Genomic DNA, 18,032 nt, shown 5'->3' on the forward strand with positions numbered 1-18,032 from the left:
AGAGGCCAATATAAAAAAATTGTTTTGCAGCACGGTCAGACAGGTTTTTACAGTGCAATCAAAGTATTTTATATTATTCCTATTATTTCACACACGCTCTTTGTTTGGGAGCTCAAGCCAGCTGTTAGAAATTTGGGGGTTACTTTTGATTGTAACATGAAATTTGACAAGCAAATCAGTAATGTGGTTAAAACAAGTTTTTTCCAGCTCCGTCTCCTGGCTAAAGTTTAGAACTTTCTTAACAGGCATGATTTAGAAAAGGCGATTCATGCTTTTATTAGTTCAAGACTCGATTACTGTAATGCCTTGTATGCTGGCTTGAGTCAAACGTCCATCTCACGTCTGCAACTTGTGCAAAATGCTGCTGCCCGCTTTTTAACAAACACACCTAGACGCGAACATATTACTCCTGTTCTTTATACACTACATTGGCTCCCTGTGCGTTTTAGAATAGAGTTCAAGATTTTATTGTTTGTTTTTAATGCCCTTAATGGCCTGGCCCCAGAATACTTATCTGAGATGTTGACCCTGCGTGAGCACAACCGGTCTTTGCGGTCTTCTAACCAATTGGTGTTGGAGGTCCCAAGGTCCAGGTATAAACGTTGGGGTGAGCAGGCTTTTGCGGTTTTGGCCCCGAAACTCTGGAATAAGCTACCCCCTGATATTCGGACAATAACGGACATTGGTCTTTTCAAGTCTAAACTAAAGACTCACTTGTTTAGAATGGCTTTTAATATGCTGTAGTGGTGTGACAATTCTAGTTATTTATTTAAGTCTACATGTCAATCTTTTTATTGCTTGATATGCTGTTTTTACCCTTAGCTTCTGATGTGAAGCACTCTGAGCGCCTACTGGTTGTTGTAAAGTGCTATACAAATAAATGTTGATTGATTGATTGATTGACAATTAATTATATCCCTGGAAAATGCTGTGTGCTAAAGTGAAGGCTAATGTGAGCTTCTTTAGCAAGAATAGTAAAACTGATTGTTTACATTTCTCTTTTTCTTTCACTTGCCTTCCATCTTAAAATCACTGCCTTGATGAAATGTCCCTTTATGTCATTTTACTGATAACAATGATTTGAGATTTACTTAGGAGAATGGCAGTGCCATTACCTCAGCGAGGTCCTCAAAGCAGCTGCCCACCAGAGGGTGTGGGCTACCCTCATCGGTCATTTCAACTGTGTCCTCTATCAACCCCAACAGCTTCACAGTAACCTCATGGATATCCACAATACGACTGAAAATGTTCTCCACATCCTAAATGGCATAAAGTCAGGCAATGAGAGAAGCAAGGCATAAACTGAAGCTTTAAGATAAAAAACAGAAAATGCAGCTAACATCACATAGGTGAAAGCAGCAGCTTACATGGAGTGAGAAAAGCATGGTGTTGGATGCGAAGGGCTCGCGGAACACCTTAATGATGAGATTGAGGTCACGAAGGTACTGACGAACTTCTGCCATGAAAGCTTTGACCAGGTCATAGTAAGTCTGCTCTTCGGATGATGACGGCTCTTCATCTATCAGGGGGAAGACACTAATGTCCTCTTCGTCTTGGTGGAACATATCCATCAGCACCTGTCAAGACAACGCAATCACAGACTGACCGAGGACTAACACTAAGAATAACCCAATTCTGAATATCCCATATATACTCGATGTGTATATGTACCAAAACCCCAAATGGCATGACGGTGATCCTTAAAAAACTTCCCACCTTGTCTGCACACATGGCCACAGTGATGTCCTGCTGGGAGATCTCATAGTGACGAATGTTGCGTACATAGTTCCCAGCTAGTTTCAGGATATCAGCAGAGATGTACTCAAGCACAGCTACGATGTACACAGACACCTGATGGTCTATTTTATAACCAAGTACCTCCTGTTGGGTTGAAGATGGCATTATGGGTTTAAGGAGATAAATGTTTATTACAAAATCCTTCACATTAGCTGGAAAAGATACACATAACCCTCCCCTTTCGCTTTTCCCACAGCACTTCAGGAAAACAAACTGAGAACTGAATTTGGTCTTTGTAAACAGAGCGTTCTTCTTCAGTGTCTTCCCTACAAACAGGTCTCAGGCAGTTTTGGCTTCACCATATTTCCATGTTTTAGACTTTTTTCCCTCTGAATTCACATTAACACTGAATTCACAACTAACACAGAAGATTCAACTGATTGACAAAAAATCTTTGTGATTTGGTATTTTCCAGAAATGCACAGTGAAATGTAACGTGAAAACACATAGCATGGTCTTTGTTATATGCTGGGTTTCAAATATTGCTGGCTTTCTATGATTCAAAATTGCTAATTGGTATAATTCAAAGATCCAATAACTGTATACCAAATATTAGATGTACCGCATAGCGGTACAAAATATGACCGCCGCTCAGTCCTGCACACTCTCCGCAAAAATAAATCACACATCAATTTGTCTCCATCCCCTACTCTTGCAACTCATGTGTATGTAAATGAATGTGTGCATGTATGAGTTTGCTTTTGTGTATGTATACTAAGGGTGTCACGATTTCGATTTTATTTCGAAATCGATCGAAATTACATCTCAATCTCGAACTTCGAACTTAAAAGTAGAATCGACGATGCAGCCACACCCCCAATGTCACGTCCAGCATGTATGCCAAGCAGGGGTGAAAGTAAGCCGGTACTGGCCGGTACGAAGTACCACTAAAATATTTGGAGAGGGTACGCCGTACCGGAAAGAAAACTATACTATCTCTGAAAAATATTGCACTTTCAGCATGACAACACAACTGCTAACGTTATTACCAAAAGCAACACGTTTCCCCCAAAATATATTTCATATACATCGTTCTGAACTGTATCTGAATTGTGTCTAAACCTCCCGTGCAGCTGGACAGACAACGAGCAAGCTATAGCGCGCGTACAGTAGCCTACAGTAATTGCGCCAACGTGCACTGGTATCCAAAGTGTTTTAGCAGACGGATGTTTCTTGGAAAGTCTCCCAAATATAAAAAAAACATACAGGCTAAAGAAAAATATGTTGATGTTTCAATAGCCTATTCTGGTTTTATGTGTGCAGTGTTTCGCTGGAGAGACAAGAGACAGACAGCGTGTGTACGGCTTAACCAGATCTTGCGCAGCAATAATGAAAGTGTTTTAGCGGACAGAAGTATGTTGCAGTCTCCCAAATAAAAAAGCATGACTCAAAGAAACGTGTTTCATGATATACAGTAGCCTATATAAAAAAAAACAATTGGAAGTGGGAGCGAGCAGAGTAGCCTAACTAGGCTAAATAAATAAATAAATAAATAAATAAATAAATAAATAAATGTTGAAATTAAGTGTTTGCAATTTATTCATGATCAAAAACAGATACAGGTGGGTTAAAGAGTGATACTAGAGTGATAAGAAGTCCTAGTGAATGCTTGATAAGTAGACTATAATACAGTAAATAAACAAATAAATAAATAATAAATAATTAGGCTAAGTGACATTTTCGGCGCGCGCATTATAACTCTATATCATAGTACCACCAAGAAATAAAAACTACTTTCACCCCTGATGCCAAGACGCACAAACACACATGCACGTGCTGAACTGCAGCGTCAACACCCCTCTAATTTTAGGCTGCAGCCAGTTAAAATATAGGCCTACACATCAACCTACCGAAATCAAAGCCCCTCTTGCTACTTTGAAATCACCGGTGTGGAAGTATTCGTTCATTCACGTCAATTAAAACTAACTTAGCCTACTCAACTTAGCAAGTGAAAAGATGGTCTAATTACAGTCCAAAGTTACTTTAAGGCTTAAAATGCACATTTATAAGTACATATTCCATGAACACTAACCTTGGGTCTCTTCGGAGTGTGCTGAAACAATCAAATTAACATTCTGTGTTGTTTCATTTTACTATGTTCACGTCTCTGTTTTAGCCTAAAGTTAGTTCTGTTTACATTACAACCTCGAGGTTGGAACGGTTTCAAAGCGGTTTCAAAATAAAAGCCCCTCGAAAAAGAAAAGGCCAAAAAGAGTAAATAACATATAAGGAATGCATTAATAGTAATATTTAAAAAAGATCGAAAATTGAATCGAATCGTGACTTTAAAATCGAAAATTACATCGAATCAAGGATTTGGAGAATCGTGACACCCCTAATGTATACATATGTATGTATGTATGTATGTGTGTGTGTGTGTGTGTCTGTCTGTTTGTGCGTGTGTGTGTATTTATGTGCATGTGTGTCACTGTGTTATATATGGAGTGAGGATTGTCTTAAAATGATTTAAATATATATAAAAGGATGTATATACATATACATACATTTATAAATATCCAAATACAAAATACAAATATAAAAATGTGACATACAAATAAATAAAAAAAATTATATAAATAAACGTGTCTTTGTAAATATATTTTCGAGATTTGAAAATAAATATGCTTGACTTTGTATGTGGAATCTGCATTTGTGAATCTCCTTTTTGCTTTTATGTCGATGACGTAATTTTGAGACATTCCTACTGCACACCAAGATCCACAAATAAATACCACTAGATTTGAATGTGAAGACACCCTCCACTGAATAACCAGCAGGTGGCAGTGTTGCACAACATGTCTGTTATCAACTGATAGCAACTGAATATTTCCGAAGCTGTTTTCCCTAGTTCAGTTCAGTCAAGTGGTCTATGACTAGCAGGATTAACGACATGGAAGACAATGGATTAAATGGATGGGTAAGTAATAACAACTAGCCAGAACGATTTATTATCAGTTTCGATGTGTAGTGCCGTTTTTAATTCCATAGACTGTATAAATAAGTCCATTTAGCAATATTGACATTAATGGCAGTCTGTCAGATAGCGATCTCAGCTGAGCTGGCTCTCACGTTATGTTAACCTCGAAGCTATGTTAACATCTGTAACGTAAGATCTGCAACATCTGTAAAACAGCGAACAGAACACAGCCTGTCACTTAAGTTGCAAGACACAATAAGGAATTTTAAGGGAAATCTTAACTTAATGTGTTTTGTGCAGGCACCAACAAAGCTGAACAGGCACCAACTGTTTAGCTAGCTGTTAACGTTAGCAGCTGTACGCTGACTAAATGGACTTATTTATACAGTCTATGACATTAAAAACGGCACTACACATCGAAACCGATAATAAATCGTTCTGGCTAGTTGTTATTACTTACCTATCCATTTAATCCAGTGTCTTCCATGTCGTTAATCCTGCTAGTCGTAGACCACTTGACTGAACTGAACTAGGGAAAACAGCGTCGGAAATATTCAGTTGCTATCAGTTGATAACAGACATGTTGTGCAACACTGCCATCTGCTGGTTGTTCAGTGGAGGGTGTCTTCACATTCAAATCTAGTGGTATTTATTTGTGGATCTTGGTGTGCAGTAGGAATGTCTCAAAATTACGTCATCGACATAAAAGCAAAAAGGAGATTCACAAATGCAGATTCCACATACAAAGTCAAGCATATTTATTTTCAAATCTCGAAAATATATTTACAAAGACACGTTTATTTATATAAATTTGTTTATTTATTTGTATGTCATTTTTATATTTGTATTTTGTATTTGGATATTTATAAATGTATGTATATGTATATATATATATCCTTTTATATAAATTTAAATCATTTTGAGACAATCCTCACTCCATAGTTATAGCACCCCCTAATGACAACTTGAGGTGTGTCCATAGACCATATCCTGATAACTTCTATATAATTATGAAGATATTGGTGATGGAATCTGAATGATCTCAATAATAACTTATAAGCAGCATTTAGCATCTGATCATTGCCATTGACATAACAAATGGCTGTGCACAAGGAAAAACTGGACCATTTCTGGTCTTGGAGTGTTCTAAATGAACAGTTGTGTGTTCATTTAGACATGCACCTGTTCAAATGAATCTAATTTGGTGTATGTTAATGTGCCACATAAGCAGTTGATACCCAGAGACGGAATCTGACAGATAATAAGTCTTTAAGTAGTACCTTGAGTAAAGGGTGGATTTTATCCACTGGTAAGGCAAGAGGATTTCTCCTCTTCCTCTTCTCAATGGCAGCCTGGGCATCAGCAATAGCCCATTTATCTATGGGATGGGGGAAACTCTTCTGTACACGCTCCTGAAAGGACATAGGAACACAGAAAGTGAAAATATGACCAGATTTCTGTACAATTCACTTTCAAAACAAATCGTTTCCATTTCAGGGGTGAATGATTTTCCATGATACTTAAGGAAACACCAGCACAAACACATCTACAGCTCTCTACTGAAGGGAAACCAGAATGTAAAAAGGAGAAACACTGGGTCAGTTCATTGTAGATGTGTAAACTATATATGAAGCTGCAAAGCACATGTATAGCTTCAAGAACTTAATTGTGATTACACCATGTGCACAAGAAGGGAGGGAGGGAGAAATGAGAGAGAAAGAAAGAAAGAAAGAAAGAAAGAAAGAAAGAAAGAAGAATGAAAAATATGGAGTGAGACAGAGTGATGGTAAGGGATACATGGTAGAACAGCACTACTTTGAACTTAAACCTCTGAATAAAGCACCTGCACATTTCATCAGACTCATCTGCTGGCATTAGAGAAAAGACAAAATACAATCTGAATATGTTAGACGAAAAAAATGAATATGAACGCAGGTCTGACGAAACTTCCTGTGTGCAATATAGATAGACAGTCAAAATAAATTATAAGCAGTTAATGTGTCCACTTCTCAAAAGCATGATGCATGAGGCTAGGCAATTGGAGCAATTGCTATAATAACTGCACTCACTGCCACATCCTGCACAGTGCGTGGCTGTGCCTGACAGAGCATGTTTAGAAGTAACAGGATCAACTCCTCAATGTACTGCAGGGCCTCCTCTTGGGATGACAGCTTAGGGTGTACCTGGCTCAGGACCTGAACACACAAAAAGCAACATACATCACATTTATTTTCTGCAGACAATTAGGACATGGACATTTTTCTGTGTACAATTTTATACAGAAAAGCATGTTTAAGCAAGTTAATAAAAAAATAACACTCCCAAGGTCACAGAAGAACTGCTAGCTTTCACAGCATGTTGGATGCTTACACAATATACTGCATACTTGTGGAAAAATGATACTGCAAACTCTCGATCCAATAACTCCTGCCTGATCTCTTCAGCAATACTTCAGAACAATAGTTACAGTGCAAGATGCAAAAAGACTTAGAAAGTGAAGTAAAGAAATGTGTGAGAGGGATGAATAAAAGCAGAGAGATGATGAAAGTCACAGAAAACTTTTTACGGAAAGATCTACGAGTTATTCTGTGTCGAATCAGACAAAATCCAGGAAAATGATTGCAGCACAGACTCTGATTTCCTCAAAGATTGTCTACACAATGTTTAGGTTCCATAATTAAAACCTGTAACATATTTTTGTTCAATTCTATTGTTTTCATAGTCTTTTTGCCCTTGCTTATTTACACTCTCTAAAAGGCCTTATCTTTGAGGCCATGTTTGGACATTCATATCTTAAAAAGTATTATTCCTAGCCTGACTAGCCAAACTTTGTAGAATGGAAGACAAACATGTTCTCAGTACGATTCAATCATTAAACGTTTGTACCACAGTCTCATTGGTTTTACAAAAGTCCCTAGTTTCAGAAAAAACATGCAAAAAAAGTGATATTGAGGGTCTCAAAACTCCTTTATTGTGACACACCTGCCATCAATCAGTATTTTCTCTAGAAATATAATCCTTTGTTAATGTCCCAAAGTGTGAAGTCTCCAAAAAAAAGGCAATGACAATAATAAGGATAAAACAAGGTGTTTGTGTGTTTGTATTTTTGTGTCATTTTCATGCAACTGAAATGGTATGTGGGGTAGCTGGTAGGGCAATAAAATTCTATGTGGAAATAGCCAAGTATATGGACATTTAGTGTGTAAAGTACCAATATTGTACCAAGTCCCATTCTCAGAATGCATGTAGTTACAGGTGTTTTGGGAACATAACACCATTATAAAAGGAGCAAAATGCTATGCTGTGTTTCACCTGAGGGGGCACTAAAATCTATTGTTTATTGTAAATGTTCATTTTGGTGTTCCCAAAACACCTGTAACTATATGCATTTATTCTGTGAATGGGACTTGGTACAATATTGGTACTTTACATGTTAAATATCCATATATAAAATACAAACACGCCTTGTTTTATCCTTATTATTGTCACGGTCATTTGATGTGGAGACTTCAAATTGTTGGAGAACATTAATAAACTGATGTATTTGAAGAGGAAATGGTGACTGATACCAAATGAAAAAACAAAACTGTTACCCTTAATATCACACTTAATGCAACTTTTTCCGAAATCTAGGGCCCTTTAAAAAGCCAGGAGACATTTAGTACAGACTTTAAATTGTTTACACACTTTTTATGAGGGTCTTCCACCCTAGAAAATTTGAAGAGGCTAGGGAAAATATTTGTCAGGATATTAATGCCCAAACATGGCACGTGATTCAATTTCAAGGTCTGAAAAAGATGTGAAGACAGAAGATTTGCACAGAAATATTTCACAAGCAGGGACAGGTTAAGGTCATCTGGGGCCTGGGTGGTTGCCGCTTTGTTTCGAATCAGTCACTGATTAGCCTATCAGTGACATGCACGCCAGGTCAAAATCAGGTCATTTATTTTCGTGGGTTTATCACTAGGTGGTAGGTCTCGTTAGATCTCTTCCCAGAAACTTTGCAGGCAACACTTCTCAGGTGCTGAAGGGAGAAATGAAAAAGTCGAAGAAAGATATTGCAGCAGGTGCGTTTTCGCCAGACAACGCTGGATGAGTCCACCTTTCTACTAAGACAAGATGACTCTGACCACGACAGGTCAAAAACATTACAAGGAGTGACTGAACACCGTGCTGAGGAGGGAGCTCCATCTCCACCACGAGCTGGGCCTAGCGGAGTGAGTGGTAGGCCGAGTCGCGCTTGCAAGAGGGCACGCCCTTGCCAGAGTGCCGAATATGTTAGTGATAGTGACTCATAAAAGACCCAATATCTCCATTTCTAGAAAAAAAAACAGGGATTTTGTTGAAAACTAGCCACTGTTTAGCGTGGGGTTTCTCAGGAACAGAGGCGTGTAGAAATACACGGTTTGCACCCACTGAGAGCTTAAAGTCTCACCTTTTAAACGAGCCCTTGTATGTGTTCATAGCTATAACACAGAATATGCTGTGGCTGTACAAAAATCATCAACAATGGTCTAGATTGCTGGCACTCTAGGACAAAGCTTCTGAAAACAGCTTGGCATTCAATGAGTTAACACTTACTGCCAGCTCTTCATGGGAGTAGAAGCACAACACCAGTTATCCAGACATAAAGGTAATCACCATGGTAACCTAAATATTATTATTACCTAAATGAGTTTATCCTCCTCGGCATACGCTACCTTCAAATATAGTGAACTGAAGTCAATAGAGAGCATACGCAACCTTTGAATGGCTGTACCAAATCAAATGTTACATTATAGGTTACATTATTACCGTCGAAATTTATTAACAAAATTCTGTAAATGTTTTCCCATGACAGCCCAATATAGGATTTCAGTTGCTCAACAGTATGAGGCATTCTTAATCACGTTTATCATTCCATGATGCACCTAATTTGACAGGTCTGGACTGCAGACAGGCCATTTTAGCACCCAGACTCTTCTTCTATGGAGAAATACTGTTTAACCCTTAGAACCCTAAGCTGTTTTTAGGGCATTTTCACTACCTTTATTCATAAGGATTTATTCTGGTCATTGTAAGTGCCACACACACATATTATATATTGTTTTTTTCAGCAGAGTCTAGGCTATCCAGATCATGTATTAGTACTAGCATTGATTTTATTTTGATTTTTAAAGAATTAAAATATAAAAATCCTATTATAAAAATTATTATATTTTGACCTGTATCTCACCACAGCAAGCTCATAGCTCTACATGCATTTCATGTGTGTGTAGGGCAGGCTGTCCTGAATCGGGCAATATAATTGCCATGTTGGAGGGATACTCTGGGGCTGAGCAATTTACAGAAATATGTGGTGTGTGATTTACGGAAATAAATGCATTTTTTTATTTAGCGATGAAAAATGACCATTCTGTGCTCCATATCTGTGACACGAACTGATCTGACCTGACTTGACCCAAGTTTGCCTGTTAGCATGTGTGACTATGGTGTATGCACTCATGATGATTCTCAACTTTTTACTGCATTGCCATGAACAAAGTAAAGGCAAAAAAGGTGTTTCTTTGTTGAACAAATTGGGATGCAATGTGAGCCTTGAATTGGATGCCATGCAGGAATTTGCTAGGATCTCAAAACCAGATTATGAACATGTTTTGCCATAGAGAAACACACGATAAACATGCTTTGCCACAAAAACAGACAAAAACGTGGGGTAAGTCCAGCTATATGAAGTTATTATTTTGCTGTCACTTCGTCTTTTTTATAACCCAGAAGGATGTATTTGGTATCAAATGATAGCTCTGTGTCTCCTCTTTCATCTGACATACGTGGCATATCTATCCGATCACAGGTCCGCGAGTAATTCAAACGAGAGTAATGTGTGAAGGTGAACGCAGAGAAGTATAGACTGTAAATATGATGCTATTTGATTTAATTTCATGATTTTTTAAATTTTCATACTTGATCGTACAGACAAGTGCGTAGTCTCTTTGGAAAGCCCCACTTCTTCTCTATCATGCAATAAAGGTTTCATCTCGTTGCGATGAACAGATGAACAGGAGCAATGTAACAGAGAAGAAAGGGTGTGTTTTTTGACGCACTTTGCGTCAATCGGGTTCTAAGGGTTAAAAATGTGCAGAATTCATTTTGGCCTGTATAAAACCTGCATCCAACATTCCGAATTAATGATGCCCATGCTGTAGGCACTAATGCACCTCCACAGTCATAGATGTTGGGTTGGATGCTTGGAAAGGCCCTCTCCTCTTTAGCCCAGATGAGTCTATGATTTCCAAAAAGAATTGCACATTTTGATTGGTCTAACCACAGGACCTTTTTCCATGTTACCTCAGTCCATTTTAAACAAGCTCAGGCCGAGATATGACGGTGGTATTTCTGTATCATGTCTAAATACAATTTTGGCTGTTGCATGGTAAAGTTTCTGACTCAAACTGTTCTCATAGACAACGGTTATCAGAGGTTTTCCTGAACCCATACAATGATTTTCTTTACAGAAACAAGTCTGGTTTTAATGCAGTACCATCTGAGGTCCAAAAGACCACAGCCATCCAATATTGTTTTTCAGCTCTGAATTTGTTTTTTGAATTTTTGTTGTTTTTTATTTGGATTCTCTGAATATGTTAATAAAAGTATGTACTCTGTAGACGGTGAACTCCCTAAATACTTCAAAATTCTGACTCTGACTGTATTAACTGTTCACTTTGTTACTGCTTACACTGTCTACTGGTTATATTAACCCATATGTACAACCCATCCCTCTATCTCCCAGTCTGGACTGTGGTCTAACATCACATCATACTTGACCAATGGCTGATACCCTATTACTGCAAAGCTATCCTTGCACTGCTGCTATAATTCTTATATTACTATGTTTACATTTTCCTCCGTTTTATCCATATACTTATACTATAATTGTTATATTACTATGCTTACATTTTTCTATTATATTGTCCATATTTAATACTGGTCTCTTATATTGTCCATATTTATTGCTGGTCGCTAGACTTAAACCCTGCACTGTTGCACTGTTGGACTTATTTGCACTACCACCATGACACACACCTTACTGAGCATCTTACCACGGCATATTGAATCACAGGGTCAGTCCCTCCCCTTTTACTGGAAGTGCCTCATGCTTACATTACATTCATGTGGATCATTCATGCTTATACAGTACAGTACATACATGTGGATCCTTGTTTTAGTATTTTTAGTATCTTTAGTGTCTTTTACTGTTCATTTTAGTCATGTGGATTGATCATGTGGTGACTCTCCTTTATATAGAGTCACCACACTGCCACCTGTGGTTGTATAGAGTAACCTGTGGTAGCTCTATACAAAACATTGATGTCAATGGTGCATTTTGCCCATGTTCAGGGTGGAAAGTGAAAAAGAAAGATTTGCATAAGACAAGTCAAATTGGTGTTTTAAAAAAGAAAAGATCATGGAGAATAAAGAAAAAAATATTTAAAAAATCTTTATTATATATTCCCACAAGGTGTTTGGGTGCTCTGAAAATGAGAACCAAAATGATTTTTTAACATCATAACAGGATTATCCAGACCAAACGTGACGATTTTGCTACATACTATTCCTATTTATGTACCAGCATGCAAAATTTGAGCCTCCTACATGGTTTAGTTCTTGCGCTGTGGGCTTGTGAACTTTGACAAAAAAAAAAGAGGCCGAACAAAATCGACACCCCCCTCCCCCTGTAAAACTGGCCGTATCTTGGAAAGTATTGATCTTACATAAGAGTAATTTTACAGTGTGTCTCCTGGGTAACATAGGTACACCTGGTAATTTTTTCAGAATTTTTTTGAGACCTAAGTGCGTGGGCCCTGGTTGAATTGACGTGGAATGACCCAAGGGGTTAGCCCCGAAGGTTTTAATAACTTATTATGATGACCTGTCTGGAACTGAAGCAGGAATGGTTAGCATATTTCTAGGTAATAATACAAAACCCAAGCTAAAGTAATGCAAATATAATACTAAAACACAACTTAGAACTAGGCCTACTTATGTACTCGTCCCACTAACGAGTTTGTTTATTTGTTTCCCCGACCAGCGCGGTAAAGTGCAAACACATCAGCACAAGACGACTCTAGATAGGGCTGAGCTCCGCTCTGGTAAGGTTAAATGGCGGATCATTCACGAGAGGATTTTGAGATGCACAGATTCCCAAATGAACGCATATTCACAGATTTTGTTAGAGTGGTGAAATACATTCACACCGCTGACATTATATTAAGGAAAAAGTATAGCCAACCAAGCTCAAGTAGCTCAGTGTAGCCAGACGGACCTTAAGTAGGTCTAAATTAGGACTTTAAAAAATATCGGCGCAAATTATCGGCCAGAATTCTGTTATCGGACCAATAATAATATTTTCATTTTTTCACTTATCGGCCAATAATATATCGGCCGCCGATATATAGTGCATCCCTAATCTATCTATCTATCTACAGCGAGGAAAATAAGTATTGTTTTAAATTGTTTAAATAAGTAACACGTCAACATTTTTTTCAGTAAGAATACTTCCAGTGAGGCTATTCGCATGAAATCACCAAACATTAGTATTAACTTAGGTAATCCACACATATTAAAGAAATCCAAACATTAATATCCATAAGTAGAGTTATGAGTAAAACATTGGAAGTTGTTACTCTAGTATTACTCTAAGTTGTTAGATTAATAACCCCTCCTATCTGTGAAAATTAATAAACTGGGTTAGTACATACTGATGGGCTATAAAAAGGTTTTTTGTTGCCAAGGTGTCACACAAGAAACATGTCATGAGGTGTTAAAGCAAAGAGCTCTCCCCTACACCTTTGCAACCTTATTGTTGCAAAACATATCAATGGAACTGGTTACAGATGCATTTCAAAACTTTAGAATTATCCTGTAAGCAGTATTGGAGCCATTATATGCAAGTGGAAGGAACATCACTGCATCATCAACCGGCCCTGCACAGGATCTCCTTCTGACCAGGAAGTCAGAAGGATAGTCAGAAGAGTAGCCCAAGAGCTAAGGACCACTTGGAGAAAGCTCCAGAAAGACTTGGATGCAGCAGGTACAATGATTACAGAGAAAATCATAGGTAATGCACTCCACCGCCATGGCCTCTATGCACGCTCACACCGCATGACTCTATTACTGAAGAAAAACATGTCAAAGCTCGTTGAAAGTTTGCTACACAACATTTGGACAAGCCTATGAAATACTGAGAGAATGTATTCTGGTCAGGCGAGAGCAAAATTGAACTTTTTGGATGTCATACTACACACCATATTTGGAGGAGAAATGGCACTGTGCATCACCCTAAAAATACCATACCAACAGTGAGGTTTGGAGGTGGTGGCATCATGGTGTGGGGCTGTTTTTCATCTCATGGTACTGGCAGACTTTTAACAGTTGAAGGAATGATGAATGGAGTCATTTTGTTCCGGGAGAATCTTGCCAGTCACCAGGATGATGAGGATGAGACATGGCTAGACCTTCCAGCAAGATAATGATCCAACGCATTCAGCAAAGGAAACTCTCAATTGGTTTCAGAGAAAGGAAATCAAGGCCCTGACTTCAATCCAATTTAACTAGCCTAGAAATCTAGACGCACCCTAGCGGCAGCAAATTACATTTGCTTCCAGGGCTAGTCTAGCAACTCTCCGTTGGCTTGTGAGCTCGAAAAATTAAACTTCTATCAGGCCAATCAAATATGTGTATAGAGTTGTTAGGTGGGCTTAACATAATGATTGATGGCAGAGTTGCAACGGTTTGGCTTGAATTCCCTCCTACTTGAAAACAAAGAAGATGGATGTTGCTGTTGGCCAACAGCATGACACGAGTTAAGCTTGTTTTAAAATGGCAAAAGTTTGAACTAGCCAACTAGCTCCGCTGGTGGGAAAATGCATGGGACTCAGCGCTGTCCTATTGCGTGCAGAGGGAATTTGAAAGACAACCGATTATCCTGCCCCTCGGACTGAGCACTGCAAACGGTGAGTGCCCAGACCCTACATTTTAATGTGGGTCTGGCTCGTCAGGCTACAATTGAACAGTTTTGGAAGTTAACTAAAGATCAGGATTCACAAGAGGGACCCCTGGAATCTTCAATATTAAACGGCTATCTGTTTTTAAAAAATGGGCCAAAATCACACCGGAATACTGAGACTGATACAGGAAATGCCTTGAAGCTGTCATTACGAATAAAGGCTCTTCCCCAAAGTAAGTTATTTAAGAAATTTCAGCAGGCGTGCGCAATACTTTTTTCCTGTGTCATTCCAATTTATTACACATAACTCTACTTATGGACTTTAATGTTAAGATTTTTTATATGGATGGATTATCTGAGTTAATACTAATGTCTGGTGAAAATTTCATGCAAATAGCTGCATTGGAAGTATACTTAGTGAAAAAATTTTGACGTGTTCAATACTTATTTTCACCGCTGTATCTATCTATCTATTTTATGTTAAGAAGCATTAAAATGACATTGTTTCATCATTTGTCCACACAGGTTTACACAGAGTGATGAATACCCCTAGGTCTTTACCTCTAAGAGACTCTGCCTGTCTGGGATGCTATTTTTCATACCCATCTTTATCATTGCACTTTTCTAACTTCTCCATCATTTTGTTTGACCCTTTGTTTGACCCTTGTCCTTTGTTCTTTATTCTGGATGTTAACAACAGAGTTCTGATAGCTCTGTTGTACGCACAGCACAGTGTTGCAAAGTGAAGCCAAGACCATGAACTTAACTTTATTGACACTGCTAAAAGCTTTCTGACATGCTAACTAGGCTTAATGTCTTTTGCCAATATCTAGGCAGCAATGTCTCACTGTAAAATATTTTCCTGATGCCTACCTGATAAAGCATATCTTGGCAAAGTGGCAAAATGTTGCATAGTGTTGCACCATTGCGATACTCAATAAAGGTTCCCCCAAGATCTACACGTTAGGAGAAAGTTCTATAAACAAAAACAAGTAACCTTAAACTAGCATTATATTTGACAGCAAAAACATTCAACAACCATAGGAAAACCAAACCACCACCAATGTCCCCGGTAAGTTCTAGCAACCTGAAATGGGTAGCTAAGCTGGCATGCTTCATCACACGGTAGCAAAAGAAAGCATGGAACCTAGCTGCAGATCGAAATGAAAGGGCTTTGGAATTGCATTCTGTCAGTGCCTATGCATTTAGCTTGGCTAATCTAAAACTCAATCTGAATATTCGTATTTGAACACTAGACATAACACTCATGCATTATGGTTAATTTTGAAGACCATGTGTTTTACAATTGCTGGGCCCATTTGTAGTATGTTTATGTAGTAATTAGGCTATAACGTCCAGTCATGCATGGCGTGTCAAAATGACCTGTATAAGTAAAATAAATAAAATACTCTTTGCCATCTCTTATCCAGAGAAAAAGTACTGACAATCATCACATATGATCAATGCAACACGATCTACGTTATAATTATGGTTGATAGGTTATGTTGATGAGGTTGAACTAGGCTACTCTGTTGCCATGGATTGCTGGTAAGCTGAGGATGACAGGCAGTAGTAGCTAGAATTTCTAAGCGAAACGTTAACGCTATGCTCTGCAGTGCATTATACTACTATGTCAAAAAGTTCGCAAAACTGTTAAGACATTCAGTTACACAAATTTGACATAAACCACAATGCAATCAACCAAATGCCAGACAATGTATGGTGGTTGTAAACATCTACGTGCAAATGTTATTCTTCAGGCCTAAGGTACGCTAGCTGGGTAGTTACAGCACTATCGTGTCATAAAAAATCATAATGCTCAAAACCCTGGGAGTCAATTTAGCGTTAGTATAACCTGTGTTAACTATGTAGTCGGACACAGCCAATCATTTTGAGTTTACATTACGTTACCTTGTTTAAAGAAGGTACCAGCAGCCCCCGCCATTTCGGTGCGTTGTCCTCGCTGAAAAAGTCGTACTGTAGCTGTGCCGCTTGCATGGCTTTAGTTAGCTAGCAAGCCAACTTTATCCGTGCGCAATTCAGGAGTTGCCAGCGATGAGTCTCCCCACGGCCCTCTTCTCACATGAAAGCAGTGGAAGGTGTTGGACCACCGGGCCACCGTGACAGTACAACAACAACACGATAGGCGTCCAAGCTGTGTGGTCTTGTGTGGCAGTTGCCTTTATATCTTTTAAAGTAACGTTAGAATTCCCCAGAATACACTTGGTACTGCGGCCGTCATATCGTTGAGTAATGTTAGCTCGCTAGCTAACTAGCCTACTAACAGTAGGCTACAGATGTCACCACCTAGCTAGCGTTAGCTAGGACAGCTAAGTCCACTCACCCTTCAAGCCAATAACTGTGGAGTAGCTAACAGTATTCGTATGAACTAGGTAACGTTATGTCAGCGTTACATTTCACATCTAAAACAGAAATCTTAGATGCCATCAGCGTTAGCTAACGTTAGTTGGAATGATCTAACGTTAGCTGACGTTGACCACACTGATCGATCCAAATCGGAAGTTGGTTATCTGTTGATAATTAGCATGTTAACAAGCTAATGTTAGCTAGCATCTTGCCTCGGGTAAATGATCAGATGGGAAATGCTGATTTACAGGTACCAATAATTTGATTGTAATTTGTTTATCGTCAAGTAGACATTTAAACCATTCTCTTAACGAAAGCGCTATGCCTGCACAGGGCAAAGGTCCCAGTTCGATACATAATGACCCATTTCAACAGAATCATCGGCAGGGTTGCTCACCTTATCCTCCATGAGCTCACCTAACTTAAAGCTACTAATTTTCCTATCAGCTCGATGTCGGAGTACAGCATGAAACAGGCGGTTTTGTAATTCCACGCTCTTGATAATTCACGCGTTTTTATCACCGGGACGGCTGATTTATTTTGGCGATTGTTGTCTCGTGCGTTAGTAGTTGGTGGAGGAAAACAGTACATGCGCAATGAACGCCGTTGCGATGTCTTGTTGCGCTCAACGAATTCGATAGACGCACCTTACACAGAAAACCGATCCATCACACCTGGTCCATTTTCCGATCATATTTCTGTAAGTAACGTGACTGTAATTACACGCAAAGCAGTTGCTTACTTTAGTTGCAGACCAAACCAACACACTCAAATAAATAACACTGTTGACAAAAAGCTGGATTTGTTGATGGATGACGTTAAGAACCAACTTAGTGGCGGAAAAGAACATAGCAGTCTCTGTAGCTCTCCTCGCGTTATACATCTCAATCTTTGGTTTTAGACAAGGCTATGGGGCAATTTCAGTAGGCCTGTTTTGATTCTTATTATAAATAAACATATTAACTC

General features: G+C 38.7%; 1 protein-coding gene across 1 annotated transcript in view; it reads right to left on the bottom strand.

Annotated features, from left to right (window-relative positions):
- Positions 1-17,666, bottom strand: part of sos1 (son of sevenless homolog 1 (Drosophila)) — a 52,246-nt gene extending 34,580 nt beyond the window's left edge. Inside the window, exons 1-6 of the mRNA XM_076295912.1 lie at positions 16,611-17,666; positions 6,784-6,909; positions 5,995-6,126; positions 1,717-1,881; positions 1,368-1,577; positions 1,116-1,259 (exon numbers count right to left, since the gene is read on the bottom strand). Coding sequence (XP_076152027.1) covers positions 1,116-1,259; positions 1,368-1,577; positions 1,717-1,881; positions 5,995-6,126; positions 6,784-6,909; positions 16,611-16,697 — 864 coding nt within the window. The 5' untranslated portion in view covers positions 16,698-17,666. The remainder of the gene's footprint in view (positions 1-1,115; positions 1,260-1,367; positions 1,578-1,716; positions 1,882-5,994; positions 6,127-6,783; positions 6,910-16,610) is intronic.
- Between the last annotated feature and the right edge of the window lie 366 nt (positions 17,667-18,032).

Source organism: Alosa pseudoharengus, unplaced genomic scaffold, assembly GCF_046254945.1.
Source record: "Alosa pseudoharengus isolate Yale_2024_CS ecotype anadromous, Long Island Sound unplaced genomic scaffold, YU_APseudo_1.1 YU_APseudo_1.1_scf_1, whole genome shotgun sequence".
NCBI lineage: Eukaryota > Metazoa > Chordata > Actinopteri > Clupeiformes > Clupeidae > Alosa > Alosa pseudoharengus.